Source organism: Moschus berezovskii, chromosome 25 (genome assembly GCF_049115385.1).
Source record: "Moschus berezovskii isolate FMDL1 chromosome 25, NW_MosBer_1.0, whole genome shotgun sequence".
In the NCBI taxonomy this organism is placed as follows: domain Eukaryota; kingdom Metazoa; phylum Chordata; class Mammalia; order Artiodactyla; family Moschidae; genus Moschus; species Moschus berezovskii.
Genome location: NC_142484.1, coordinates 5,399,063 through 5,427,038, shown reverse-complemented (window position 1 = coordinate 5,427,038; position 27,976 = coordinate 5,399,063). Strand labels below are relative to the sequence as shown.

Sequence of the window (27,976 nt, the reverse complement as noted above, 5' to 3'; positions counted from 1 at the left end):
TTTCTCTTTATTCTTCATTCTCTTTTTCCAGTTTCCATTAGGTCTTGCCCCCACAAGCCACTGGGATCTTAAAGCTTGTCCCTTTCTCCTTTCCATCTCTCTTCCCACTCTTGGCAGTGGCTATGACACCTCGTCACGGTACAGTGACAGTCACAATGCTGCTCTACCACAACTCTGAGTCTGGGGACTGGTGGTTTGGCGAACTGGGTCAGTTCATTCTGAAAACGGCAAGCGGGTAGTAAAAAGGTGGAAGCCTTGAGGCCAGAAGCTCTGAACCCCCAGCCCATCACCCCTGCTAACAAACTGGTCAGCGCAGGACACACAAGTGTCTGTGTGCTACTGCCCTGTCCTGTCTCCGCGCAGACCTAACCACACTGTTACAGAGAAACTAACAGCTTGAAAGCTTTCTGTCAAACATATGATGACCCTGGAGCATGTGATGAAGAAATTTAATGTCCCATTACCAAGTGTTCAAGAAAAGCAGACAATTGAGTACCATGTAAAATCCGGAGGCATGATACAGACTGCTTTGTGCTTGAATCACTTCTAGAACCTTGCAGTGCTGGTGAAGTGCATGAATCCCAGGGTTGCTCTCAATGTTCAAAAGATCAAAACTACTAAAGCATGCTTTAGAAAGCAAACTCTGTAAAAATATTGAAAAAAAAAAGAAAAAAGATATGCTTATCAAACCTCCCTTACTTACTTGCATTGTTTTTTTCCTGAGTGGTATCTGCATCAGTGTTAGAGCTGACAGATTGACTGTCTGAATTTTTGCTGCTGTCACCTAACTTTTTAAGCCTATTTAAACGTTTATCTGTTTCTCTGAGTCCGTATTTGCTATTGATAACAGGAGCAGGCGCAGGCAGTCCCACTCTGGATTTAAAAGCACCAGTTCCCCGTCTGAAAAAGAAACAGCACAGGTTACACAAACAGCATACTCACTGCCATCAGCCTGGTTGCTGAGAGCACCTGTCCACATCAGGTCAGCAGGTGCCATGAACGGCTGAGGTTTAATCATCACTGCAAGCTGCCAAGTCTAGGGCTCTCAAAAGAAATACGGAGATAAAATTAATGCCCCAAAGCCCCAGACCTAAGACCCTGTGTTATGACTATTGTCAATCACTCGAGAAGGTTTTGGACCCTGCAGAATTTCAAGTGTAGGTAAAAATAACCCACCTGTTAATTATATCCTAGCTTTGTTCTGCATAATTTAACACTTCATTACTGAATATTGAGAATGAAGGAATTAAAAGAGATATTAGATAATCCATAAATTAAGTCATTGAGGCCTGGTGTGCTGTGATTCATGGGGTCGCAAAGAGTCGGACACAACTGAGCGACTGAACTGAAGTCATTACTTAGAAGATAATGTTAGATACAAATAAATTTTAACTAAAATTTTGTATTAGGAAGGCTAAGCTATCTTAGTGAAAGCCTCACTTCTGGAATAATGAAAACTGTAAAATTCCTCCTTTAAAGTTACTGGATGAACATCATTAAGTTAACAAAATGTTACCAAATAAGAGACATTAAAAGACCTGCTTTTACCTTGCCTGGAGAATCCCAGGGACGGGGGAGCCTGGTGGGCTGCCGTCTATGGGGTCACACAGAGTCGGACACGACTGAAGTGACTTAGCAGCAGCAGCAGCAGCAGAATGATTTGTAACCTGCTTTGATTATTCCTATTATTGTTTAGTTGCTAAGCCATGTCCGACACTTTTGTGACCCCATGGACTGTAGCCCTCCAGGCCCCTCTGTCCATGAGATTTCTCAGGCACGAATACTGGAGTGGGTTGCCATTTCCTTCTCCAGGGGATCTGCTTGGCCCAGGGATCAAACCTACATCTGCACAGGCAGGTGGGTTCTTTACTGCTGAGCTGAAGGGAAGCCCAAGATGGGCCATACTTAATTACAAAACAAATGATCATAGGTGGAATTATCTGGAAATTAATTTTTTAAAGTAAAATGACCATTCATCTGCTTCTCTACTTCCTTGATTTCTTCTTTTTAACTTATGACAGTGATATGTGCTTGCTGCAACAAGTGAGACCATCCCTGGCTCTGCCTCCCCAAAGCGGAAGTTCCCTGAACTTGCCAGCTGTCTCCACGGGCAGAGCCCCGGCACCCGTGTGAACCACCTGCCAGCACCTCATCTGCTGCTCCGCCGCGAGCTGCACACCTAGACCCACTGCTGTTTCCCCTTAAGCAAAAAGGAACCCTCAACAGGCAACCCCACACATTCCACCCAGCAAGCAGCTGTCCTCCTCTCCTCCCACCCCAGCTCTTATCGCTATACTGTGCACTGCTGAACTCGGCATGTTTTGAAAGCTGTGCCTTTTACACAGACTAAACATACCATAATCTATTCAAGCACTAGATGGTGATGACCGAAACCTGTAGGTGTTTTGGTGTCTGCTTGCCACCATGAACATTGCTGCTACATTGCTCTTGAAACCACATCCATACTAACTAGTGCTGCTATTTCCACAGGACAGATTCTTCCATATGGAATTGACTGCCAGACAAAAGGGTGCCATTATTTTGAACAAATACTGCCAGAGTAAGTTCCCAAAGGTTAAAGCACTTTACAGCCCTACTGACATCGTGTGAAGGCCGGTCTCCCATTTCCTCACCCGCAGCACAGAGTATACTTCTCAAAGTTACCAATTTGATGGTGAAAACAAATACCTAGCTATTGTTTTACTCACCTCGTTTATAGCTATCATTTTCTGTGTGGCATCCTCCATACCCCTCTTTTCTCCAGTGGAGTCTATCTTTTCTTCATGAGCTCTAGGAGCTTTTTGTCCTTGGGATATTAACGTGGCCATATGTGTGCTTTTTCCTCCCTTCAAGTTTATCATTTATCTAACTTTTGCTTTTGGCTATTCAAAAATGTTCATACTCACCATTTCTTATATGAACTTCTTTCAGAAAATTCCACTACCAAGTTTAGACATGTAAGTCTCCTAAAACTTTTCTAATCATTTTACCTAATTTTTAAATTTTAATCTATTTGGAATTTATCTTGTATATGGTATGAGATGGGAGGTGAGCTTGGTTTTCTTCCAGACCCATGATGAATTATACCACCACCTTTTATTAAATAAATCATTTCCCTACACATGGTATTAAGATCTCATACACACCAAGCTCTGCTTCAGGACTCTGTTCATGTTCTCTTCTCTATTTGTTCATTTCGGAGCCGGTATCATCAGGTTTTGAACACAATTATTTCACAGTAATTTTTAATACCTATTAAAGCAAACTGCCCCTAAGTATACTGCAAAATGTAGTCATCATCAGACATACTTTTATACACTTTAAAATACTTCGGTCCTTCATATACTTTTCATACTTTAAAATACTTTGGTACTTCATATTCTTCAATCCCTCATTAGATTTTATTCTTCAAATTCTCGAGTTACATTTGCAGTATTTACTTATGAAAAGCACTACTACTGTGTCAGGGTGGTTACTGTCCAGAAGCAGGCATCAAGCATCTTTTGGACACCGCACCCATGATGTCAGGGCCTTGTACACACCCCACTCTCCCATCCTCATCGGGCCCGTCTTCACCCTTCAGCAGCCGGCACACCTCTTGTCCCTTCACAGCACTGCCCTCACAGCTGGCGCTGTGCTCGCCTTGTTTACCCTGCCTGGACGAGGTCTAACGAGGGAACTATTCAGTAACTAGATGATGGATAACTGAACGAGTTCCTTTGACTGGTCTCATTCTCTCGCCTAATTTCTGGAAAGGCAGAAACAATTTGTTCCTGAGGATTTCAAGACTATTCCCAGACAACCTTTAAATCAAACTCCCCAATAGTCTGATAAAAGCTGTGCCTATTGCTCCATAGGAGGCCTTTCCATTTAAAAGCGATTTGCACATTTCTATTTATTCCTTGTACCAACCCCGTGGAGTAGGCAGCATCAGCCCACCTGAGCTGTGAAAAACAGTCTCAGGGAGCGCTAAGCTGCCCAAGGAACATGACAGCACACGCAGTCCTGAACCAGTGAAAGAGCTGTCTCACAGCTGGTGTGGATTTCTGTGTATGCAGTTACATTTTATAGGAAGACTACTAAACATATTCAGCGTATCATTTGCTCCATTCATTCATTCACCAAACAGTTATCAAGCACGTAGTTACCACTGCATGTCAGGTACTATTCTGGATGCTAGTAACATAGCAATAAATGAAAAAGATAAAAATCTCTGCCTTCATGGAACTTACATTCTAATAGGAAAATGACCAGAAACCACAAAATACCTTTACACCTAACCCCTGAATATTAACTGTGCGTTTTATATACTTTTTGTGAGATAAATTTAATCCTCACAGCAACCCTATGATATCCTAGTGTTATCTCCATTTCACAGATGGCGTAATTAAGGCACAAAAGCAGCTAAGCTGCCCAAGATCACACAGTTAATAAAATGTAGAGTCACAGGATTCCAACTCAGGGCGTCTGATGTCAGACCTCAGGTCAGTCTACACCATGTTGTCTCTACACAGTGGTTTTAAAGCATTATTTGACTGTAACTAAACAACTTTGTGGGTTAAAGGGTCTTTTTGTGGACTGGTCTAAGATTTAACCAATGTCTGAACCATTTTTTTAATTTATAAAAAGATAAATTTTATCCCCCCACACTCCCAACCCCTCCTTTCCTGGCATCCTTTCAAGTCAAGGGCCCAGGAGCTGGGAGAAACTACTGGGGCTGTGCCATGGCTCCATGCCTCTGCTCTCACGACACAAGAGACCTCTGGCTGCCCAGAAAGGAGAGAAAGCCGAGCTCTGGGGAATCAGCGTGTCTCCCAAGGCCGGAAGGCTGGCAGCTGGGTGTTCACTATGAGAGAAGCAGCACTTCCCCCTATCTGCTCCCATGTGCAAAAAACATGAAGCGGCGAGAGCGCAGGCTGAGTCAGGCTGAGCTGGGTCCCTGCACCTGCAGTGTCCCACTCTACCATCCTCTCCCAGGACGGCTGAGGACCGAGTCCAGGAAAGGAAAGCGCCCGGTACCTCACACAGCATGTAAAACGGGTTCAATAAATCTAGGTGTGCTCACCTGAAGAAGAATGTGTATATATACACACGCACAACTGAATCACTGTGCTGTTCAGCTGAAACTAACGTGATCCTGCAAATCAACTATATTTCAATTAAGAAACTAAAACAATAAAAGAAACCAAATCCAGGAGAGCTCCCCGTGTGGCCATGCCAACCCAGACAAGCCTGTGAAGCTGCCTCCGCAAGCTCCACAAACACGTCGCCACCAGGAGATGAGCAGTGTGGACAAGGAGTCCTGCTCAGTCAGATTTGGGGGGTTTCCACAAGGACCTGTCTTGATGTGTCACAAAAGGAAGGTCCTCATCAAGCAGCAGGACTCAGAAATCGCGAAGAGCACGTGCATCAAAACACAGAACTTCCAGAAGACACAGCTTGGGGTTTTTAAATGATTATCAGTGGTGAATCTCACCTGCCGTTCTGGAGCAACCCCACCCTGAACTGTATGTGTGTGTGTCTCCCACTCCCTCCTGAAGCATATTTGTATTCTGACTCACTCATAAGGGTAACAGCTGGGAACCATTTTAACATTTTAAAAGGCCAGGCACTGGTGCCCCTAACTAGTTCTGTCTTCTCTGGTTTTGCTCCTGTCTGCTGTCCTGGGCGTGATGCTGCACAGCACAGAAGACTATCCCTGCCACCTAAATGATGAGAAGGCGGTGTGCACTCGTTCTCACAGTCATCAGGCATTAATCAGTACTTTACCTTTCACAAGTGTAACACTCGCAGAACTCATTGTTTTCTCCAAAAAACCCATCTCCGTAATAACAAGAAATCTCCTCTCCAGGTTCAATGTCTCTCAGGGCCTTCACACAGGCTGTATCTCGACCAGTTGACACAAACTGAAATAAAATGAACTCATTAAAAAACGCATACCTGAAGAAAAGACAAAATACTTGAGATAAAGTATTTTTTATGCTTACCTTACAGTTAGGTCTGCAATCTGAAAAATGTCCAAAAGATAAAGTCAATTAACTGTAGATAAGATCTGAAACACGAACAATTATAGAAATCTGAAATAAGCTTTCCACATAATTTTCCCAACTTTTGATAGAAGTTTATGATCTCGAGTTAAACTACAGGAATACTTATTTTCATAAGTTTGTGCAAAAAGAATTTCCATTTCCAACCTTCCTTTAAAGGAAGACAGATGTTACTCTGAGTTATAGCAGTGCTACCCAACACTAGAGCTGACACCTCGGGAACAGAGCTTACCATGGTTTATAAACGCAGCAGGACCAAGCCAGAGCTGAGCACAGTTCTTCCTTGTGGAATACATGACACTGAAGTCGTTTTCTCCGTGTCTAAGCAGCATGTTCTCCTCAATTTCTGAAAGTTCGGCAATACAACCCACCAGTAATTCTATTTTGTCATTTCGTTTCCTATTTAAAATATGTGATGGTAAAAATTACTAGTAATTATAAATAATAAGGCTTCTTTTAATAAAATAAGCCTGTCCAAAAAATACCAGGAATTGAGAAGACCTAGCTGTGCGTGTCTTAAATGACTCACGTTGCCTGCACCTGGATATCATATCCTCTTCCCTGGGAGACCCACAGCCTTGCGCAGCTGCCTGATCCCCACAAGAGACCAGAAAGCCCTGCGGCATCGCACTACCTACACCTCTGAAGCCCCTGTGCTCTGCAGGCAGGAAGGGCTCAAAAAGCTGCTGAACTGAACTCAGCTTGCTAACCCTGGAAGAGGACACAGATGAGCAGCAGTAAAGGGTCAGGAGCACCCAGAACTGGGGTGCCGCCCTCTGGAGCAGCACCAGCCAAATGCAGTGCAAGCCCGACATGCACCCACCTAGGGGCTGTGGGAAGAAAGGAAAGTGGAACTGGTGAAAGTACTTTCAGTAGTATGTTTTAACCCAGTACAACCCAAATGCTATTTCAAAGGTCATCAGTATGAAATATGCATGAGAAACACAATATAAAATCTGACATGTTTATCACAGCTGCAGTGCTTCTCAACTCATTAAGACCAGCCACATTTCAAAAGTCCAATAGCCATGCATGACTGGTGGCCACTGTCCTAGATGGCGCAGTTCCAGAACCCAAGAGCTCAAACCTCACACCCATCTGCCAGGCAGGGAGCCACGAGAGCCCAGCAGCAGGCTGGGTACCATCCCATGGCAGACAGACACGCTTGCTCACGTACATACACACATTTTTTCTAAGAGGCCAGGAGTCAGGCTCTTTAACGTTCCATTTTCAGGTAACTGACCCTAACATTTTTGCTATAAAAAATGTTGGGCGTCATATAAGAGAGAGGCTACAGGTTTCTTCTGGGAGGTAAGGCAGGGAATAGGCATTCTTCTTTCTCATGAAGAAAGATATAACCACATACTCTCTTTCCTGTATGGCTTTCATCCCTCCTACCTGGGGTCAACTTCACTACATTTATTTGAGCTGGCACACACATGTATTTTTAGCAGGCAATGTGCTAGTAAGTTTTTACACATGAAATTCCTTGGACCATTAAAACTCCATACGTAACCTTTCTTACAGGCCAGTGAAAGACTGATTCTGGAAGCTAGGTTATCTAACCCCACACTCCTAACCTTTCAGCAGTCCCTAACAGGCATCGGGCTTGTTAAGAGGAAAACACAAAGCACTTGGCTTAGAAGTAAGACCTGGTTCAACTCAGACTTCCAACTTCACCACTGTCCCAGCTCCAAGTCACTGGGCTGAGGCACTGGCCCTGCACTGGCTCCTTTAGGGCGAGCTCTGGTTTTGGTCCTTCCCACGGCTTTCTTAGCACAGGAATGGTAATTTGAGACAGAACTTTAAACAAGATTATTTTATGGAATTACACTAGTATAATAGTTACCACTCTTTCGTTGCAACTATTTTGGCTCCATTTTGTTCTGAAGAGTATCTATTACAAGGCAGTATTTCGAATCCACTGTCAGTTGCAAACATTCGCAAATAAATAAATACCTAAAACAGAAAAAAATTTTTGATACTTACTTCACACTAAATTATTTATCTTGCTAGACTCTCAGAATTATAAAAGCAAACCACCACCATCAATGAAAAAATTTAAGATTAAGTAACAAATATTGTCATTTTAAAATTTCATGTATTTGTATACTTGGTGACTTGGCTATGTTACTCTAAAAGTTCACAGAAAGTTTTACTTCTAAACCACAAAGTTTTCCCTATGGCTAGCATAGATTATCTAGTGTATTATTAGACCTCCACATTAGTCAGGTTTATGGAAACAGGATGTGAAATGTCAGCGCTCACTGCGCCTGGCCCTGAGCCCCTCTAACCGCGCCCAGACAGACGGACAGTGCCGGGCCTCAGTGAGCTCACATGCTCCTTGAATAACCTCTCCTGCACTTTGTTCTTGTTGAGGAAGTAGTGCCGTGCCCACTCTCCTGAAGTCAGACATTTGAAGGCTTTCTCCAAGTGCTCATCCTTCTTAAAACGTTCAATTACTTCTTTGAGTTCTTCCTGCCTTCCTTTAATAGGCCGAAATCTGAAAGAAATCAAAACAACAACTTTAGTTATCTTCCATCACCCCTGGGCCACTGCTAAAAGATCTTGAGAAAAAAGTAACCTAACAACAACAGCCAGACCTAACAGGAGAACGGTAAGTAGTCTGGATAATGAGTACTAAAGTAACACTGATCAAGAAATGTAACTTCCCCTCCTCAAACTGTACATCAGTAGTTTTATTTCACTGTTATCTCATTAACCAAGAGGTGACCAGATCATTCAAATGAAAGCTACTTCAGACTTTTAAGCGTCATCCAATTCGGGAGGTACAAAACGAGAGATCTAGGATCGAGTTCATCTAACTGAGTTGGAAGGACAAGAATTTTTTAAAACATGCAGAATCAAGCCAGAAGAGTGCAGGGCACTGAGCTTTAGAAGAAGCATGAAGTAAACAAAATTATGCCGTAAACAAAAACACCCTTTATGTACAGTTAGAAAAACCCCAAACTAAGCATCCTGACAGGTCTTGAAACACACCTGGATGGATGTTCTACTAGCCATGTCAAAGTAGTCTGTGATAACTGCATTCCAAGAACAAAAAGTGTGTAAGAATGCAACTTGAGAGGTGGTGCTGTTGTGGCAGTGATGGAAGGGAAAACTGCTGGGGTAAAACTTCAGACGGCATCTACGTAAAATCAGCTATAATGACTTCAGAACACTACATGGCCAGGCACGTCAAACACACAATACAATCATGGCCCAAGGAAACCTTAAGTTTTACTCATTTTAAAGCTATGTTCTCAGTAAAATGTGCACTATGATTAAAAGTTCTTGGGAGCTTAACTTCAAAATTTCTTCTCATGTTAATGTAGCTTATTTTTCAAAATAAAGCTTTTTAAAAAATTAACATCCAACAAAAAAAAAGGAGTTACAGACTGCTCTTCGAGTAAAATACATTAAGATTCAGTAAGATTTTAAGTCACAATATTTCACCAAGGATTATCTTTAGGTGCTGGACATACAGGTGCTATGGTGAAAAACATAAGCTACAAGACATGGCTACTGTTCTATGGAAAATTCTGCTGGGACTGAAAGACATATCCGTGCAGCAAACAGAGAAGCAAGGATCAATGTGCAAATACACATTAATGTGGAACAAACAACACTGCTGTAGCACTTCAAAGTGCGGAGATCATAACTAAAGCATGGTCTGGGGTTGACACTGATACAGACAATGAAGAAAGCGGTCAATTTAGATTTCTGAAGAAAAACAGACTAGTGCTAGAGGCAGGAAGGAATCAGAAGGAGGAAGGCAAAGGAGAGAAATCCTAAGCAGAAATTCTAAGGCTTGATTCAAAGAGATGACCAGGGCTGACGGAGTCAGCTGAGCGAGCAACACACAAGGAATGTTCTAGAACAAGGAAGGGGGAAGATGCGAGGAAGAGAATAGGTATAATACAATTTACTGGGCAGGATCTTCAGAGGCCTTCAGGTGGGTGAGCACACTGACACCTCCAGAAACTCATGAGCCCCAGACTCCAGGGTTAGGAAGCTCTCACGACTCCTAATAGAAGGATCCAAAGGCGCTCTAGAGATAGCACATGAAGAAACAGTGCCCTGTTTCCCATTTCAATCACTTAGCATACCAGCCCTCAAAGACAGACGAGTGGAAGTCCTCTGGACAATTGAGAACGTCTTTAACTAGACTGTCAGACTATGGTGTCAGAGAATCACTAAAACACAGATTTGCAGAACTGTGAAAGTATTCAAACTTCCACACAGTTATAGTATTAAACTACTTTCGAATTGTGGCCATCACAAGTGATTCTGTCAACACTGGGTTTCACTAAGAAACCCAAACTAAACCCTTCTTGCTGCAACCCTGCACTATGGGGTTATGTGCATATGAAGGACAGATAAGACCAGCCAGCAGCTGTTAGCTGAGGCATACCACTCCAGGCAATACCAAATGATGGGGAACAGAAACTCACATTTTGCACAGTAAAGAGAAAAGCAAAAGTTCCCTCTGAGCAATAATCCATGATGTTAAGTGATGAGGCCACAAGCAATCTTTACATGTTCAGTGTAGGACTGACCAATGGTGATACCTGTAAAGTAACTGCGTGGCTGCACACATCAGAGTCAGGACTATATTCACATCAAAACCTTAAGAACATGACAAAAAATAAGTCATAGACCTGGAACAGACACCAGCTACTCCTGACAGGTTTCACGTGCACGCTCCACTTTCTGAAACTTCCTATCTAAAGACAACTTTCAGCTATCCTTTTGTTTACTCTTTGCTTGGGATGGAAACCCTGAATACTCACTGGAAGGACTGATGCTGAAGCCGAAACTCCAGCATTTTGGTCATCTGATGTGAACAGCTGACACACTGGAAAAGTCCCTGATGCTGGGAAAGATTGAGGGCAGAAGGAGAAGAGGGCCTCAGAGGATGAGATGGCTGGATGGCATCACCGATGCAATGGACATGAGCTTGGGCAAACTTCGGGAGATGGTGAGGGACAAGGGAGCCCTGGCGTGCTGCAGTCCATGGGGTCGCAAAGAGTTGGGCACAACTGGGCAACTAAACAACAAAACAACGTGATGCCAAACAATTTATGTGCTAAAACCAACACACAACAACCACCTCTTGAGTTACTAATACTGTACCTTCCACACGACCTGTGACTTTCTTTTCTGCCTTCCTGACTTCTACTGCCTCAAACACAAACAAAACCCCCTAAACTATTCCTTGCTGCCCACTGGACAAGAGTCTCCATTTTACTTAAAGTGTAATTTACCGTCAAAACTTACTGTCAGTGCTCGCTTCGGCAGCACATATACTAAAACTGGAACGATACAGAGAAGATTAGCATGCTCCCTGCGCAAGGATGACATGCAAATTCATGAAGCGTTCCATATTTTTCTCCCCCCCCCCAAAAAAAAAACTTACTGTCAGATTTGGCTGCTAGAGGCATGAAATGATAGTGATGAAAAGGAGGAAGAAAACGGTACTGGGTGCAGACAGGAAGGGGAAGAGACAGCTGTTTTCGATAACCAGATAGAACATCAAAATCACCCTGGCTGACAGTTCAAGTCAAATCCTATTATAATAACAACTGTGAGGAAATAAAAATTATTTAATAACAAGGCTGTTTCTACTATCAGGTCCAGAGCAAAAGGCATGGGGGATCTTGGAAAAAATTAATTTTCTATTATTGAATAGAAAAATATGCTCTGTCCTTTCCTTAATACAATCACGCTCAATCTCCCATACAAACCACATAAAGCTATTCTACACCATGGCTCCTAAAGGCACAAGAAAATTCAGATGATCTAAAAAATGATGTCTGGCTCCATAAATGAGAAAAATAAGGCCAATGAGGGCCAACTGCTGGAAGGAGGGGACTGTTAGCCAAGCTTTTCTTGGTCCTGCTCTCATGTGAAGCATAAGCGCCCTCTTGTGTCCCTTCGCCATGAGAACGGGATCCAATAAGACTGAGAGCTGAGCGCCAGCACCAAGCCCCAGCCGAGACGGTGCTGCCTGGCACCCCGGCGGCACAGCGAAAGGAGTGGAAGCAAACCGAGTACAGGGCACAGGTGAGGCGAGAGAAACAAGTCTTCGCCATTTCCAAATCAACACGCCCCTCCTCCCTCTTAACATGACATTTGCAACTTTAAGTAAACCAAACATTTATTTTCCTTTTCCCACACTTCTCTGATCCCATGGCTGGTATAGGAAATTTAAAAATAGAGCATTTACAATGATTTACTATTAAAAGGGGCAGGGAAAAAACATATGAATTCACACTCCCACACACCTGTTCCCCACTCTTTCCAGAGACTGACTTCCCAGGTTTTCTTGCTATTTGGTTTTCCTGTTTCCAAACCCAAGAGGCCAGTGTGGCAATGAAGAAAAGCTGCAGGTGTGTATTAGCTGTACTACTGTGCCCTTCCATTAGCATGTACAACCAAGAGCTGACTGGAGCGAGGGGAAAGGGGGGGGACAGAGAAAGGGAGCCAGGGAAGGAGGGAGGGAGAGAGAAAAATGCTCAAATGTTTAAGACAGAAAATAAAACTGTGAGGCAACATCGTGGACACAGTCCCCCTCTCAAGAAAGCTTAACTGCAAACTGACATTCCCAGACGTTGAGTGGGGGTTTCTGCTAGGACAGCTCTTCATTCCTTCTTGACCTGAAAGTAAACAACAACCAGAAACATACCTGGCTGAGTCCTGCAACCAGTGCTCAGCTAATCCCATGGAGTGCCTCCTGATCTTTGGATGAATGATTTCTCTTAAAATTACCCTGTTATGGAGTACAAGTGGTTTTTTAAATATAGCTAATACTAAAGACCAAATTTTCAAAAGGTTTGTAAAATGTTCTAAAAATCTTGTTTACGCTGACACCTCCAATTACTTAACATAAAAGAACATTAAAATGGCTGAAACAAGTTAGTTTGTATCTTATTACTATTTGTAATGCTCTCTACCTACCTTACAGGGTTGTTGTGAGAAAAACTGTCAGATTTTGAAAAATGCCTTGAGCTCCTCGAAGGAAAGGCGCTATATAAATGCAAAAACAAACAATAAAAAACTATTTTTATAATTTGCACTTGTAATTTCTAAACAGACTTACAGTATTAGATGTAGCAGAAATCCCTAAAATGCTGTGATATCTAACACCTTTAAGAAGCCACAGGTTGGCTCGAAATGATAAAAAAGGCCAGGAAGCTAAAATTCTTTCCCACGAAACATTTTATCCTTGATTATACTAAGTTAAAAGTTCAAAAAATTTCTTTATGCTTTTCAGTCAAACACTTGATATTAAAGTGACATTTAAAGTGATTTATAAGTTCACCTTCAATGGTGGATACAAATGATACAAAAGTGGACAGGAAATATATAAATAATGAAAAAGAAACAGATGGTTAGTGTAGTGAGGACTGCGCAGGTGGAAGTCTGTGCTCTGACAGGACTCTTCCCATTTCTTCACAATGTGATGTCCCCCCAGCTCCTCAGGATACTGTGAAATCACTGGTCACGTGGCCTGAACAATGGGGCATCACTGACAACACTCATTCCCGATTCACGACCATCATCTCTCCAATAGCTTTTTAAAAATCATTAGAGGTATTACTAACAACTCTATTTTCTGATTAAAAGGATGAATTTAAGTTTTGTAACGGACAAAAGTCAACTAAATTAAAACATTTCCTGATAAACTGAAATTACTATTTTGCTTATGCTATTTCTAGGCATTCATGCCACAACTCTGATTGCCTTGTTAGTAAATACAGGGATATGCTAAAGTTAAAATATAACCAATTCATAACATATCCAGTTTGGGAAAATCTCAAATAATTAAACATCTACTATTTCTGAACAGTATTACTGAAGGTACAACTGAAGTAAGTAGAAGGGAGGAAGACAGCATAAAAAAAGAAAAACTAAAATCAATCACAGATCAACAAACATGAGAGCAAAGAAGCCACTTATATAAATAACAGAGAGCCTGGAGAGTCAAAATCCAAGTTCCAATCACATCCTCCAAAGGAAGAGAAGTCCACAAAAAAACTAGTAATTTCAGAAATATGTGTGATTATTCAAAGGAAACAATGCAAAGTTTCCTTACTGTCTATAAAATATCTTTGAAAATTGCGTACGTGGCATTCTGGCAAATTCTCACTCAGAAGATAGAGAACTATAACTGATAGCTTTATTTTCAAATAAACCCACTAAGAATGAATGAAGGCCTCTACTGAGGCAGCAGCATGCTGTGGCTGACACAGCGAGCCTGATCGCTCACCGCACTGGCCTGAGCGTTGGCCCAGTCGCTAGGCCAGCAGAGTCTAACCAGGGGGCAGCAGCATTAGCTACAGCATCAGTGGCTATTTTAGGAGCTGTCTGAGTAGAACCAAATGAAGCACTGGAAAATATGAACCTGGGGTACCTGGATATAAGATTTAAAGTTTTAATAATAACATCTGTGTGGGAATCCTAAACTTTACATTTTAGGACTACATGTCTTAAGATGAGTCCCAGAAAACTACTGATAAGAAAGTTTCTACCCACTTACCACATGGTGACAAGGCTCAGCAGGCTCGATGGTTTGGGACTTTGCTTCCCAAGTGTAACTGGGAGTTTGCGACAAACGGAGACTCTCAGACCCCACCTCACAGCTACTGATTCAGAACCTGCATCTTAACAAGGTTCCCAAGTGACTCATTCAGTTCAGTTCAGTCGCTCAGTCGTGTCCAACTCTCCGAGACCCCATGAATCACAGCACACCATTATGTAAGCTAATTATAAAAAGCAGCTGTCCAGGAGGACTTTTACAGAAAACATGAGTTATTTACTGTTACAGAAACCAGTAACAGGTAACTCTTCAGCCTCGAGGACAGTCAAAGCATGAGGGCTTCAGAATACACGGGAGTTCATTCCCAAGCCATTAAAACTTTAGTTGTAATTCTGATGGAAAACTTTCTAAAAGTGGCTTATATGCTTCCATATTTCAGGATATAAGGTATGATAAACATAATCTGTTTCTTGATGACTCCAGGCCATAATTACAGGCCTTTGAGGTAATATTCTGAATGCATCACTTTTTCTTCCAGGCTAACCAGTGAGTTAAATACTACTAGGACTCTAATAGTAGGAGAATAAGCCCTGGCCTCTTATGTTCACTGGGAAATAGGTGATACGGGCTCAGAATAATACAAGCTAGATTTTATTCAGGCACTGGGGCAGCCAATCCTGCTGATTTTAGAAAATCTATGTGCCCCTCTGAGGGCAGGGAACCAGTTAAATAATCTCAAATCCATTCCAAATTTCACTTCGTTTTAGTAAGTAAAGATATATGATGACAGGAAATTACATGAAAATAACCAAAGGCACGTTTTAACTGGAATTACTTCTTTGGGAATTTAGAATATAATTGATAAATGAATTATCTTGTTTTAATTCTAACAAAGGACAGAATTAAAGAGGAAAAAATGAACACATGACTCCTCTAACCACCTGTCCCCAACTAGTTACTGGTGACCATCCGCCTGGTGATCCAATCCCTCCAGGGCCAACCCTGACATGGCAGCTACAAAGCATCAGCGCTGGTATGACGCAGCCAAGAGTGAACAGAGGTCCAGAATTTGCTCCATTCTGAACCCCCACTGTCCTACTTTTCCACCAGATTTCAAAACCCTCTGGACATTAAGAGGCAACAAAAAGTTGTAAAGGTCTGACTTCAGTGCTTGGCGGCAGTTAATTATAAAATTATCTAAGGGTCTTTTTGGGAGCAAGATGATGTTTAAGACAAAAAAATTTAAAGGGTGACAGATTTCAAGAGTTATGTAGTATTTTATATATGTGGTATGCGATATTCAATAAAGCAGTTACAGATTTATTAATATTTTTTATCTGCATACTGACTAAAAGCACGTCTTTACTTCTAATGACTAGCTGAGTCGCAAAGATAAAACATAAAGGTAAAATTCCCTATATATAGTAGCAATTATTTAAAAGAAGAAAAGTTTGTAATAAAATCATGAAAAAAACTGATGCAACCTAATTTAAGTAGGAAAAAAAATCATCCACATTTTCAAGATTGTACAGGATGCATATAAGCTATTTCTTTCAGCTAATTCTCATCAACATCTAAAACAGAATATAAAGATATGCCTCCAACTTTATATTTTAATAGAACCATCTCAAGATAAAATAAGAACACAGAATTAAAACACACAGCTCTTGGAAGCTTTTGTTGCTTTTCTTGGCTCACACTTGGAAAGTTCTTCTGCAACAAAAACTTTCCTTTAACGTCACTTTAAATTTTGACTTAAAATTAACCATCTATTTTCTCAAGTTCAACGGCATCATCTGTTCCACTCAGGATAAAGACTTAAAATTACCTAGTATTCATTTTGTGTGTTTGAAAACCTAAATAAGGATCAAGAACCAAACTGGTTGCTAGGTCATCATTTTCACAGAGTTCCTTGGCAGACATTCCAGAAGATGGTACATATCGACTCTGTCCTTCAAAGCCTGAATTCCCATTACCTGTGAGAAGAAAAGAGAAAAAGTAACTCGCACTGAATATTACTTAAATCTACCTTAAAAACCTTTAGCTTCACTGCCCATTCAAGTTAGTAATTAAGAATTAAAACTGCTACTTCAACAAATTTTACCAATTAAAACCTGAGTACCCTTTGCAAAAATAGAAAAACCAAATGCAGTAACTTAACTCAATTGTTGAGAGCATTTTCGTTAGATAATATTATCAAGTTTCCCAAGAACAGGGTCTAGACAGCTGTGATACTCTGGCTCAGATGCCTTGCTTGCCCATCCGAGGAAGAGCTGAGACACAGCAGACGGGCAGATGTTCATCACAAGCGAGACAGCATTCAGGGCCACTACAGACAGGGCTGGGGTGAGATGGAGACAAGAGGAGCACAAGACCCCTCTGCAAGAAGTGCCAGAAGGGCAGATCTCAAAGGAGCTAAAAAGGAACATCAAAGTGTTACATTTTCAGCTTCCTGCTTTTGGGCAGATGTGTGACTATCATCCCCACTCTGCAGGAAACTGAGGCCCAGAGGTTAAGAAACTTGCCTGTGGTTACAGAGCTAGGTAGCAGAAGAGGGGGGAGAGGCAGAGAGAGGCTAAGAGGCCTGTTTCTAACTAACCTGTTTGAAACTATTTTGAAGGAATGGATAAAAATAGGGAAGTGACTGAAAAAGGTAACTAAAGTAAACGGGTTTAACTGTGTAAGAAAAACAATGTAGATAAATTTGTACAGGTGAAGCTTCATCAGTGCTGATTTAAGTTTGATGTACATGTCACTGAGTCTTCATGGAGCCAGCACATGTAATTACAGAGGATACCAGCAGTGTAACTTTAAGACTCTCAAAATTAAAAGGTGGAAGAATGAGAGACAAAGTGAGAGGTCTAACCAATTCATCCACTCTTCCAATAAATAAGTACTTACACGCAAGTCCCTGGCAAAGGGTATTTGTTTTCAAGTCAAACTTTTTTGCATGTAGGTATGTGCACAACTATCAAAGTTGTTATATTTTCTATAACAGCTTTATTAAAATTTAATTCACATACCATACAAGTCACCCATTTACAGTATACAATTCAGAATATGGTTTTAAACATATTTACAGAATTGTGTAACCATCACTGCAATAAATTCTGGAACATTTTCATCACCCCTAAAAGAAATCCCACACCTACTGGAAGTTACTATCCATTTCCCCTCCCACACAGCCTCTGGCAACCACTAATCTACCCTGTCTCTACGGATTTGCCTAGCTCTGAAACTTTCTCACAGATGGAATCATACGACATACGGTCTGCTGTGACGGACTTCTTTCAACCAGCATGTTCCCAAGGCTCATCCACGTTGGATGAGGATGCATGAGTACTTCATTCCTTATTAAGGCCAAAGAATATTTCATTGTATGAATAGACCACAGTTTGTTTTTCATTCATCAGCTGATGGAAACACGGGGGCCATATCCATTTTTGGCTATGATGAATAAGGTTTCCATGAACATTCAAATGAAGTTTTTGTGGGTACATACGTTTTTTAACTCTTAGGTACATATCCGGAGAAGGAAATGGCAACCCACTCCAGTGTTCTTGCCTGGAGAATCCCAGGGACAGGGGAGCCTGGTGGGCTATTGTCTATGGGGTCGCACAGAATCAGACACGACTGAAGCGACTTAGCAGCAGCAACAGCAGGTACATATCCAGGAGTGGAGACTGCTGGGTCATGTGGTAACTCTATGCTGAACCTCCAGACTGTCTTCCAAGTGGCTGCACTATTTTATGTTCCGGAAAACAGTGTATGAGGACTCTAAATTCACCACATCATCACCAGCACTCATTACTATTTGTCCTTTTGACTTCAGACATCCTACTGATTGTGAAGGGGTATCCTATGGTTTTGATTTGAATTTCCCTGATGACTAACGATTTTTTTAATATCTTTTCATGTATTGGCCATTTGTATATCTTTGAAGAAATGTCTGTTTATTCTGATCCCTTGCCCATTTATTTAAAATTTAAATTGTCTTTTATTCTTTACTTGTAAGAATTCTTTTAAAAATGTATTTGGCTGTGCTGGGTCGCTGTTGCTGCATGAGCTTTTTATCCAGCTGCAGGGTACGGGCTTCTCACTGCGATGGCTTCTCTTGTGGAGCATACGGGCTTCGGCAGTTGCCACACATGGGCTTGACAGTTGCAGTTCTGGGCTCTTGAGCAAAGGCTCAGTATTGTGGCACAGCCCCTTAGCTGCCCCATCCCAGGGCATGTGGAAACTTTCCAGGCCAGGGATCAAACTGTGTCTCTTGCACTGGCAGGTGGACTTTTTACCACTGAGCCACCAGGGAAGCCCACAGAGTTATTTATTTTGGATACTAGTCCTTTATCAGATATGTGATTTGAAAACATTTTCTCCTATTCTGGAAGCTGTCTTTCCACGTTCCTGATGGTATTCCTTAGTTTGCAACTTCAGTGAATTTCACGTTATCCTTTTTCTTTTGTTCCCTGTGCTTTTAGTGTCATATCCAAGAAACCACTGCCTAATCCAAAGTCATGAAAACTTACGTATATGTTTTCTTCTGGGGGTTTTATAGTTTAAGTGTTTAATTTAGATCTTTGGTCCATTTTGAGTTAATTTTTCACATATGGTCTGAGGTTCGGTCTAACTTCATTCTTTTGCATGTGAGTATACAGTTTGGCCAGAACCAACTACTAAAAAGACTATTCTTTCCTCACTTAATTTCATTCTCACTTCTGTCAAAAATCAACTGACTACAAACAAAAGGGTCTTCTCCGGATTCTCAAATCTATTTCATGAATATATGTCTATCCACATGCTAGTATAATACTGTCCTGATTACTGCAGCTTTGTAGTAAGCTCTGACACTGAAAAGTATGAATCTTCCAAGTTTGAGTCTTTTTCAAGACTGTTTTAGCTATTGTGGGTCTCTTGAATTATCTTAAGAGTTCTAGGATCAGCCTGTCAATTTCTACAGAGAAGCCAGTTGACGTTTTGATAGAGATTACAATCAATTTGTGGGGCTTCCCTGGCAGCTCAGCTGGTAAAGAATCTGCCTGCAATGCAGACTCTGGTTCGATTTCTGGGTTGGGAAGATCCCCTGAAGAAGGGATAGGCTACCCACTCCAGTATTCTTGGGCTTTCCTGGTGGCTCAGATGGTAAAGAATCCACCTACAATGCAGGAGACCTGGGTTCGATTCCTGGGTTGAGAAGATCCCCCTAGAGGAGGGCATGGCAACCAACTCCAGTATTCTTGCCTGGAGAATCCCATGACAGAGGAGCCTGGTGGGCTACAGTCCACGGGGTCACAAAGAGCTGGACATGACTGAGCGACTAAGCACCGCACACATTCAATCTGTATATCATTTGAGGAGTATTACCATCTTAATATTAAGTCATCTTATCAATGAATACGGGATGTCTTTCCATTTATTTAGATCTTCTTTTATTTATTTTCAATAATGTTTTATAGTTGTCAGAGTATAAGTTTTACACTTTATGTTAAATTTATTGCTGTTTCTTTCTGATGCCATTGTAAATGAAACTGTTCCTTTTATTTTTGGATTCACTGAAAGTGTATAGACATACAATTGATTTTTGTGTACTTGTATCCTGCAATCTCGTTGAACTCATTTATTCTAATATTTCAGTGGATTCCTTAGGACTTTCTATATACACAATCATGTCATCTTCAAACAGAGATTGTTTTGCTTCTTTTCCAATTTAGATGCCTTTAAGTTCATTTTCTTGCCTAACTGCTGTAGTTAGAACTTCTAGTACAATGCTGAACGGAAGTGATGAGAATGGATAAATTTCTGTCTTGTTTCTGATCCACCATTATATGACATTTGGCATTATCAGATTGAAGAATTCCTTTCTTTTCCTAGTTTGCTGAGAGTTTTTCTCCTGAAAGAATGTTGGATTTTGTCAAACGCTTCTTCTACATCTACTGGGATGATAGTACGGTTTTTGTCTTTGATTCTATTGATATGATATCACATCAGTTGATTCTCAGACATTAAACCAACCTTGCATTCCGGGGATAAATCCCACTTGGGCATGTTACAGAATTCTTTTCATCTGTTGCTGGATCTGGTTGACTAGTATTTTACTGAGGATTTTTGCATCCATATTTATTAGATGTTGGTCTGTAGGTCTCCTTTTCTTATGATGGCTTTGGTACAAGAATAATACTGGCCTTTTCTTTGTAGGTAGTGTTTTCTGTTTTTTATTTTAAATTTACTGATTCAATCTTCTTTACTTGCTATATAGGTTTATTCAGATTTTGTATAAATTTTTAATTCAGTTTCAGTAATTTATTACTCTCTAGAAATTTGTTCACTTAACCTAAGCTATTTAATTTCTTGGTATACAGTTGTTCATAGTGTTGTTATAATTCTTTACATTTTTCTAAGGCAGCAGTAAGTTGGTTTTAGAAAAGGCAGAGGAACCAGAGATCAAATTGCCAACATCCGCTGGATCATCGAAAAAGCAAGAGAGTTCCAGAAAAACATCTATTTCTGCTTCACTGACTATGCCAAAGCCTTTGACTGTGTGGATCACAATAAACTGGAAAATTCTGAAAGAGATGGGAATACCAGACCACCTGACCTGCCTCTTGAGAAACCTGCATGCAGGTCAGGAAGCAACAGTTAGAACTGGACATGGAACAACAGACTGGTTGTTGGAAAAGGAGTACGTCAAGACTGTATACTGTCACCCTGCTTATTTAACTTATATGCAGAGTACATTATGAGGAACGCTGGGCTGGGAGAAGCACAAGCTAGAATCAAGACTGCCGGGAGAAATATCAATAACCTCAGATATGCAGATGACATCACCCTTATAGCAGAAAGTGAAGAGGAACTCAAAAGCCTCTTGATGAAAGTGAAAGAGGAGAGTGAAAAAGTTGGCTTAAAGCTCAACATTCAGAAAACTAAGATCATGGCATCTGGTCCCATCACTTCATGGGAAATAGATGGGGAAACAGTGGAAACAGTGTCAGACTTCATTTTTTTGGGCTCCAAAATCACTGTGGATGCTGATTGCAGCCATGAAATTAAAAGACGCTTACTCCTTCGAAGGAAAGTTATGACCAACCTAGATAGCATATTAAAAAGCAGAGACATTACTTTGCCAACCAAGGTCCATCTAGTCAAGGCTATGGTTTTTCCCGTGGTCATGTATGGATGTGAGATTTGGACTGTGAAGAAAGCTGATCGGCGAAGAATGGATGCTTTTGAACTGTGGTGTTGGAGAAGACTCTTGAGAGTCCCTTGAACTGCAAGGAGATCCAACCAGTCCATTCTAAAGGAGATCAGTCCTGGGTGTTCACTGGAGGGACTGATGCTAAGGCTGAAACTGCCATACTTTGGCCACCTCATGCGAAGAGTTGATTCTCTGGAAAAGACTCTGATGCTGGGAGGGATTGGGGGCAGGAGGAGAAGGGGATGACGGAAAATGAGATGGCTGGATGGCATCACCGACTCGATGGACATGAGTTTGAGTGAACTCCAGGAGTTGGTGATGGACAGGGAGGCCTGGCGTGCTGTGATTCATGGGGTCGCAAAGAGTCGGACACGACTGAGCGACTGAACTGAACTGAACTGAAGGCGGTAGTAATGTCCTTCAATCCCACAGCCTCCAGAATTGTTCCTTTCAAATTGTTGTGTTGGAGAAGACTCTCGAGAGTCCCTTGGACTGTAGGGAGAGCAAACCAGTCAATTCTAAAGGATATCAACTCTTAATATTCATTGGAAGGATTGATGCTGAAGCTGAAGCTCCAATACTTTGGTCACTTGATGCCAAGAGCTGACTCAAAAGACCCTGACACTGGCAAAGGTTGAGGGCAGGAGAAGAGGGCGGCAGAGGATGAGATGGTTGGATGGCATCACTGACTCAATGGACATGAGTTTGAGCAAAATCCTTGAGACACTGAAGGACAGGAAAGGCTGCTGTGCTACAGTCCACGGAGCAGCAAAGAGCCGGACATGACTTAATAACCGAACAACAGTAATGCCCCTCCTGCTGTTGATCCTTCAGTCTTCTCTTTTTCCTTAATCAATCCTGCTTAAAGGTTTGCCAATTCTTGTTGCTCTTTTCAAAGAATGAACTTCTTGAGCTTTGCTCGTTTTCTCTGTTTTCTACTTTGTTAATTTCTACTCTATTTCCTTCCTTCTTCCTGCTTTGGGTTTAGTTTTGCTCTTTTTCTGGTGTTTTAAGGTAAAAGGTTAGATTATTGATTGAAATCTTGATTCTTTTTAAAATACAGGTGTTCACAACTATAATTTCCCTCCAGGCACTGCTTTAGCTGCATTCCGTAAGTTTTTGGTATTTGCATCTTCATTTTCAATCGTCTCAAACTATTTACTCATTTCCCTTTTGATTTCTTCTCTAATCCACTGGTTATTTAGGAGTGAGTTAATTTCCACATATCTGTGTACTTCCCAAGTTTCTGTTATTCATTTCTAATCTTACTCCACTGTGGTCAGAACATATATGGTATGACTTCAATCCTTTTAATTTACTGAGGCTTACAGTATGGCCTAGTCTATGGTCCATCCTGAACGCTTCATGTGCACTTGAAAGGAATGTGTGTTCTGCTCCTGTGAAGTGGAGTGCTCTACAGAGGTCTGTCAGGAGTAGCTGGCTTAGAGTGCTGTGTGAGTCTTCTTTCCTTCATCTTCTGCTTATCTGTTCTCTCCGTTACTCAAAGTGGGGAACCGAAGTCCCAAATTACTGCTGCGTCGTCCATCCCTCCGTTCAGCTTTGTGAGTGTTTGCTCCATGTACTCTGTGGTTCTGCTGTCAGATGAAGCCCCTGAAGTCTTTTATCCGAGACGATGCACCTCATCACCGACCCTCTTTCTGTACCATTCTTGCAAAGTAACATCCAATGTAATGCTGTTCATCTCCACAGGCGTACATCTATCCTGGGGCAATTTACTACTCTTAAAAGAGCTGTGAAACATGGATCAAATCTACACTTTCCTGAACTCTCAATATGTAGCCTCATTATCAACCAAAAAATACTGAGGTAAACAGTAATTCATTGTCAACAGTCCTTCTCTGTTAGGATAAACTATTCACCCTAAATAAATAGAAGAAACAGTAACAATTTTAAAAGCTGCCTTAACTTTCACTTAACATGTAAATGAGGGCTGACTTTATCATTCATGTTACTCTACAAGTTTTCAAAGAAATACAAACTTACATCAAACAGAAAAAAACACAGTTTAAACTTAAAAGAAATTTAATAGCAGTCCTTTAATATTTTTAATATAACAAAGCAACCATTCAGGTATAAATTCTATAAAATATAAAGTTATGGATATATAAACACTATATTAAGAATTAAACTTGAGTTGTACACAATATTTGATGAGAATAAAAGTTGACACAACTCTGCAAGAGTAAAAGAACCATACTGTTAACCGAGAAGAGAATACAATGACAAACAGCCCCATATCACAATTAAAGAGCGACAGCTGCAGTGGTACGTACATCTGCTTGGCCTCCGCTCGCCCGTGCTTCTGCCGGCCTTCACGCTGTCCTTTCCTGAGTGCTGCGATTTTGATGGATTCTGCTGATGGTCAGTAGACAACTTGCCTCCATGTCTCCTGCCATTCACCACCATGTTCTTGGATTCTCCCAACCACTTCATACCCACAGATAGCCTGACCCAGGTGCATTTAGTCACTCTCTTCAAATAGCTTAGAGAATAATTTCAACGTTCTCTCCTAACAGAAACAAAACATGAAAAACAGAATAAAATGGGGAGATACATACATAAAAGACCATGCTACGCAGACCCCTGAGCAATTTTCAGAGTATTAAAAGTAACTGAACAGTTTGTGTTTCCACTCTTCACAGACTGTCTTGGCTCCCCCTCCTCCCGTCATGCTGAGGCCTACAGAGGCTCCAGACTCGTTTTGCCCTGCTCACTGCTTGTGCTCCAAATAGCAACTGGTAACTACTAAGTGTTCAATAAATATTTATCTCTCAGTTACCAATAAGAATCATCTTTGCTTCCTATTACCATGATATCTAGGTATAGCTAGATATCAATAACTTGCTCAAACTACAAGTTTTGGAAAATTGTATTAACTCTGTGAATAAACTACAAGAAAAATTGCTTCTTCTTGAGGAGCTGAAGAAAAGGCATCTAAGTTAAGCTTTCTCCACAAGAGTTTTGTTAGTCTGAAATCAGCATTAAGGGTATTTAAGAGACCAACATTCAAATATCAAAATACTGCTCATCATGAAATACCTGCCTTAGCTTTCTTTACATTGGCAACAAAAATTGAAATTATTATATTTGCTAGTACAGTGGTTTCCCTCACTACCTGAATTTTAACTGGCTGAATTTGGGGGCAAAATGACTAGGACAGTGAGCGATGCTTATCATATGTAAGGACCTTTGCAAAAGAAGGTATAATAGACAGCGTTTGCTGGTAGTGAAATGAGACAGGATGTCCACGTCATCACCTCCTTACAAATTACGCTTTAATATAAATCAGACTAAAAAGGCTCAAGGAAAGGAAAGTACAACAGAGCTAAGGGAATTTTAAGATTTCAGCACAACTCTTTCAACGTGCAGAGGGACTGAGGCAGCACACCCAACGCCCCACAGCCAGCCTGCAGCAGCGTCTGGAAAGGAGCCTAGCACTACTGCCCAAAGGTCTCTCACTGCAGCAAAGGGCATCTTCCCTCACTTTTCCCAAACACACAGAAAAGTACATGATAAATTATGTATAGCCCAGAAATGTAGAGCCGGAAATAATTACTGATACCCAACACACTGGAAAATCCCATGGACAGAGGAGCCTGGTAGGCCGCAGTCCATGGGGTCACTAGAAGACTGAGTGACTTCACTTTCACTTTTACGCATTGGAGAAGGAAATGGCAACCCACTCCAATGTTCTTGCCTGGAGAATCCCAGGGACGGGGGAGCCTGGTGGGCTGCCGTCTATGGGGTCGCACAAAGTTGGACACGACTGAAGCGATGCAGCAGCAGCAACACAAATACGAAATATTAATTTTTACTTGACTTTCAGTCTCTCTGACATCACAGGAATTTTGTGTGAATTCAGTGAGGTAGAATGTGTGTTAGAGGAACATGCTTAGGTATAAGAAGGTAAAAAATCAGCTGATCCATATCAGGAATACTTTTAAATTGCTCTCAAAGATGTATTTTCTCTCAGCTTCTTCACTGTTTAAATTCAATTAGTCTACAGCTCTTATTGTACCAGCCTTTTGATTCTTCCTGTGGGCTTCACTAAACCCAGAAAAATGCTGCGGCTTAAACAGGTAAAGGCAAGTAAAATACTGACACATCAGTTACAAGCTAAATGTTTTTGAACTAACGTACTTTATTATATAAAACAGTATCTCCTAGCAATGATAAAATATCTTATATTTACACTTAGACAACTGGTCTTTTTGTCTGATTCCTACATGTTCCAGGAAGTCTTTCCTCGACCCTCATTTCCAACTCCAGGCAGACACCCTATGCCACCTTACAGTGAAGGCCTGTCTGCCGCCTCCAAAGCTAGCGGAGGTGATGGAATGCCAGCTGAGCTATTTCAAATCCTAAAAGATGACGCTGTTAAAGAGCTGTACTCAATGTGCCAGCAGATTTGGAAAACTCAGCAGTGACCACAGGACTGGAAAAGGTCAGTTTTCATTCCAATCTCAAAGAAAGGCAATGCCACAGCAAGTTCAAACTACCTTAAAATCATGCTCAATTCACATGCTAGCAAGGTAATGCTCAAAATCCTTCAAGCTAGGCTTTACCAGTAAGCGAGCCAAGAACTTCCAGATGTACAAGCTGGATTTAGAAAAGGCAGAGGAACCAGAGATCAAATTGCCAACATCCACCGGATCACAGAAAAAGCAAGGGAATTGCAGAAAAACATCTACTTCTGCATAACTGACATCCTAAAGCCTCTGACTGTATGGATCACAACAAACTGGAAAATTCTTAAAAAGATGGAAATACCAGACCATCTTACATACCTATTTCCTGAGAAACCAGTATGCAGGTCAAGAAGCAACAGTTAGAACCAGACATGGAACAATGGACTGGTTTCAAAACTGGGAGAGGAATATGTCCAGGCTATATGTGGTCACCCTGCTTATTTAACTTCAATGCAGAGTACATTGTGTGAAATGCTGGGCTGGATGAATTACAAGCTGGAATCAAGACTGCCAGGAGAAATATCAACAATATTTGATATCAAAGATCTCAGATACACACAGATGATAACACCCTAATGGCAGAAAGCAAAGAAGAATTAAAGAGCCTCTTGATGAGGGTGAAAGAGAAGAGTGAAAAACCGGGCTTAAAGCTCAACATTTAAAAACTAAGATCATGGCATCCGGTCGCATCACCTCATGGCAAAAAGAAGGGGAACAAGCGGAAGCAATGACAGACTTTATTTTCTCGGACTCCAACATCACCGCGGACAGTGACCGCAGCCATGAAATTAAAAGACGCTTGCTCCTGGGAAGAAAGGCTATGACAAACCCACACATCATATTAAAAAGCAGGTCTTTGCCGACAAAGGTATGCTTTTTCCACCAGTCATGTACAAATGTGAACTATAAAGAAGGCTGAGCACTGAAGAAATGATGTTTTTGAACTGTGGTGCAGGAAAAGACCCTGGAGAGTCCCCTGGACTGCAAGGAGATCCAACCAGTCCATCCTAAAGGAGATCAACCCTGAATATTCATTGGAGGGACTGATGCTGAAGCTGAAGCTCCAATATACTCAGACCACCTGATGCGAAGAGCCAACTCACTGGAAAAGACTCTGATGCTGGGAAAGACTGGGGGCAGGGGGAGAAAGAGATGGTTGGATGGCATCGCCGACTCAGCAGACATTAATCTGAGCAAACTCCTGTAGATAGTGAAGGACAGGGAAGCCTGGCATGCTACAGTCCATGGGGTCAGAAAGAGCCAGACATGACTTAGCGACTGAACAACAACAGTCCGCCTCCTTAAGGGACTGAGAGTTCCTGAAGTCAAGAACCTACTTCTCTTTTCCTTAGCATAGCACAAAGCAGAACTAAGGCACTCACCTGATGAAAGAATAAGTAAATTAGACCATGATCTAAACCACCACACAGGAGCTGCCACGTCCGTACTTTCTAGACTATAAATTATAACCTGACCTCCAGTTCTCTTCTTCCTCAAGCTGCCTGTGCTGGCACTGGCAGCTGGAGCAGCGCTGGCGCAGGCAGCACTGCTCTCACCACCAGCAGCCTCCCGAGCACCTACCAGAGTGCTTTCAGGCTCACCCCGACTCTGCACCTCCAGAGAAGACAATAAGAAGGAAGTTCATCTCAAGAACGTCCACGGGTATTGATAACACACGGCCTACAGACAATGATGAAAGAATGTG

General features: G+C 41.6%; 1 protein-coding gene and 1 non-coding gene across 7 annotated transcripts in view; one reads left to right on the top strand and one right to left on the bottom strand.

The window, feature by feature from the left end:
• Positions 1–27,976, bottom strand: part of KMT5B (lysine methyltransferase 5B) — a 55,931-nt gene that overhangs the window by 11,093 nt on the left and 16,862 nt on the right. For 5 of the 6 annotated variants that reach the window (XM_055415344.2, XM_055415345.2, XM_055415340.2 and 2 more), the window contains exons 2-11: positions 24,076–24,311; positions 16,418–16,565; positions 13,008–13,076; positions 12,736–12,819; positions 8,385–8,550; positions 7,897–8,006; positions 6,280–6,446; positions 5,988–6,007; positions 5,770–5,906; positions 704–900 (exon numbers count right to left, since the gene is read on the bottom strand). In XM_055415344.2, coding sequence (XP_055271319.1) covers positions 704–900; positions 5,770–5,906; positions 5,988–6,007; positions 6,280–6,446; positions 7,897–8,006; positions 8,385–8,550; positions 12,736–12,819; positions 13,008–13,076; positions 16,418–16,565; positions 24,076–24,235 — 1,258 coding nt within the window. In that variant the 5' untranslated portion in view covers positions 24,236–24,311. The remainder of the gene's footprint in view (positions 1–703; positions 901–5,769; positions 5,907–5,987; positions 6,008–6,279; positions 6,447–7,896; positions 8,007–8,384; positions 8,551–12,735; positions 12,820–13,007; positions 13,077–16,417; positions 16,566–24,075; positions 24,312–27,976) is intronic. The other variant, XM_055415348.2, reaches the window with a different exon arrangement.
• LOC129549110 (U6 spliceosomal RNA) lies at positions 11,333–11,439 on the top strand. The gene has a single exon (XR_008684473.1). It is a non-coding gene; the product is annotated as a U6 spliceosomal RNA (small nuclear RNA).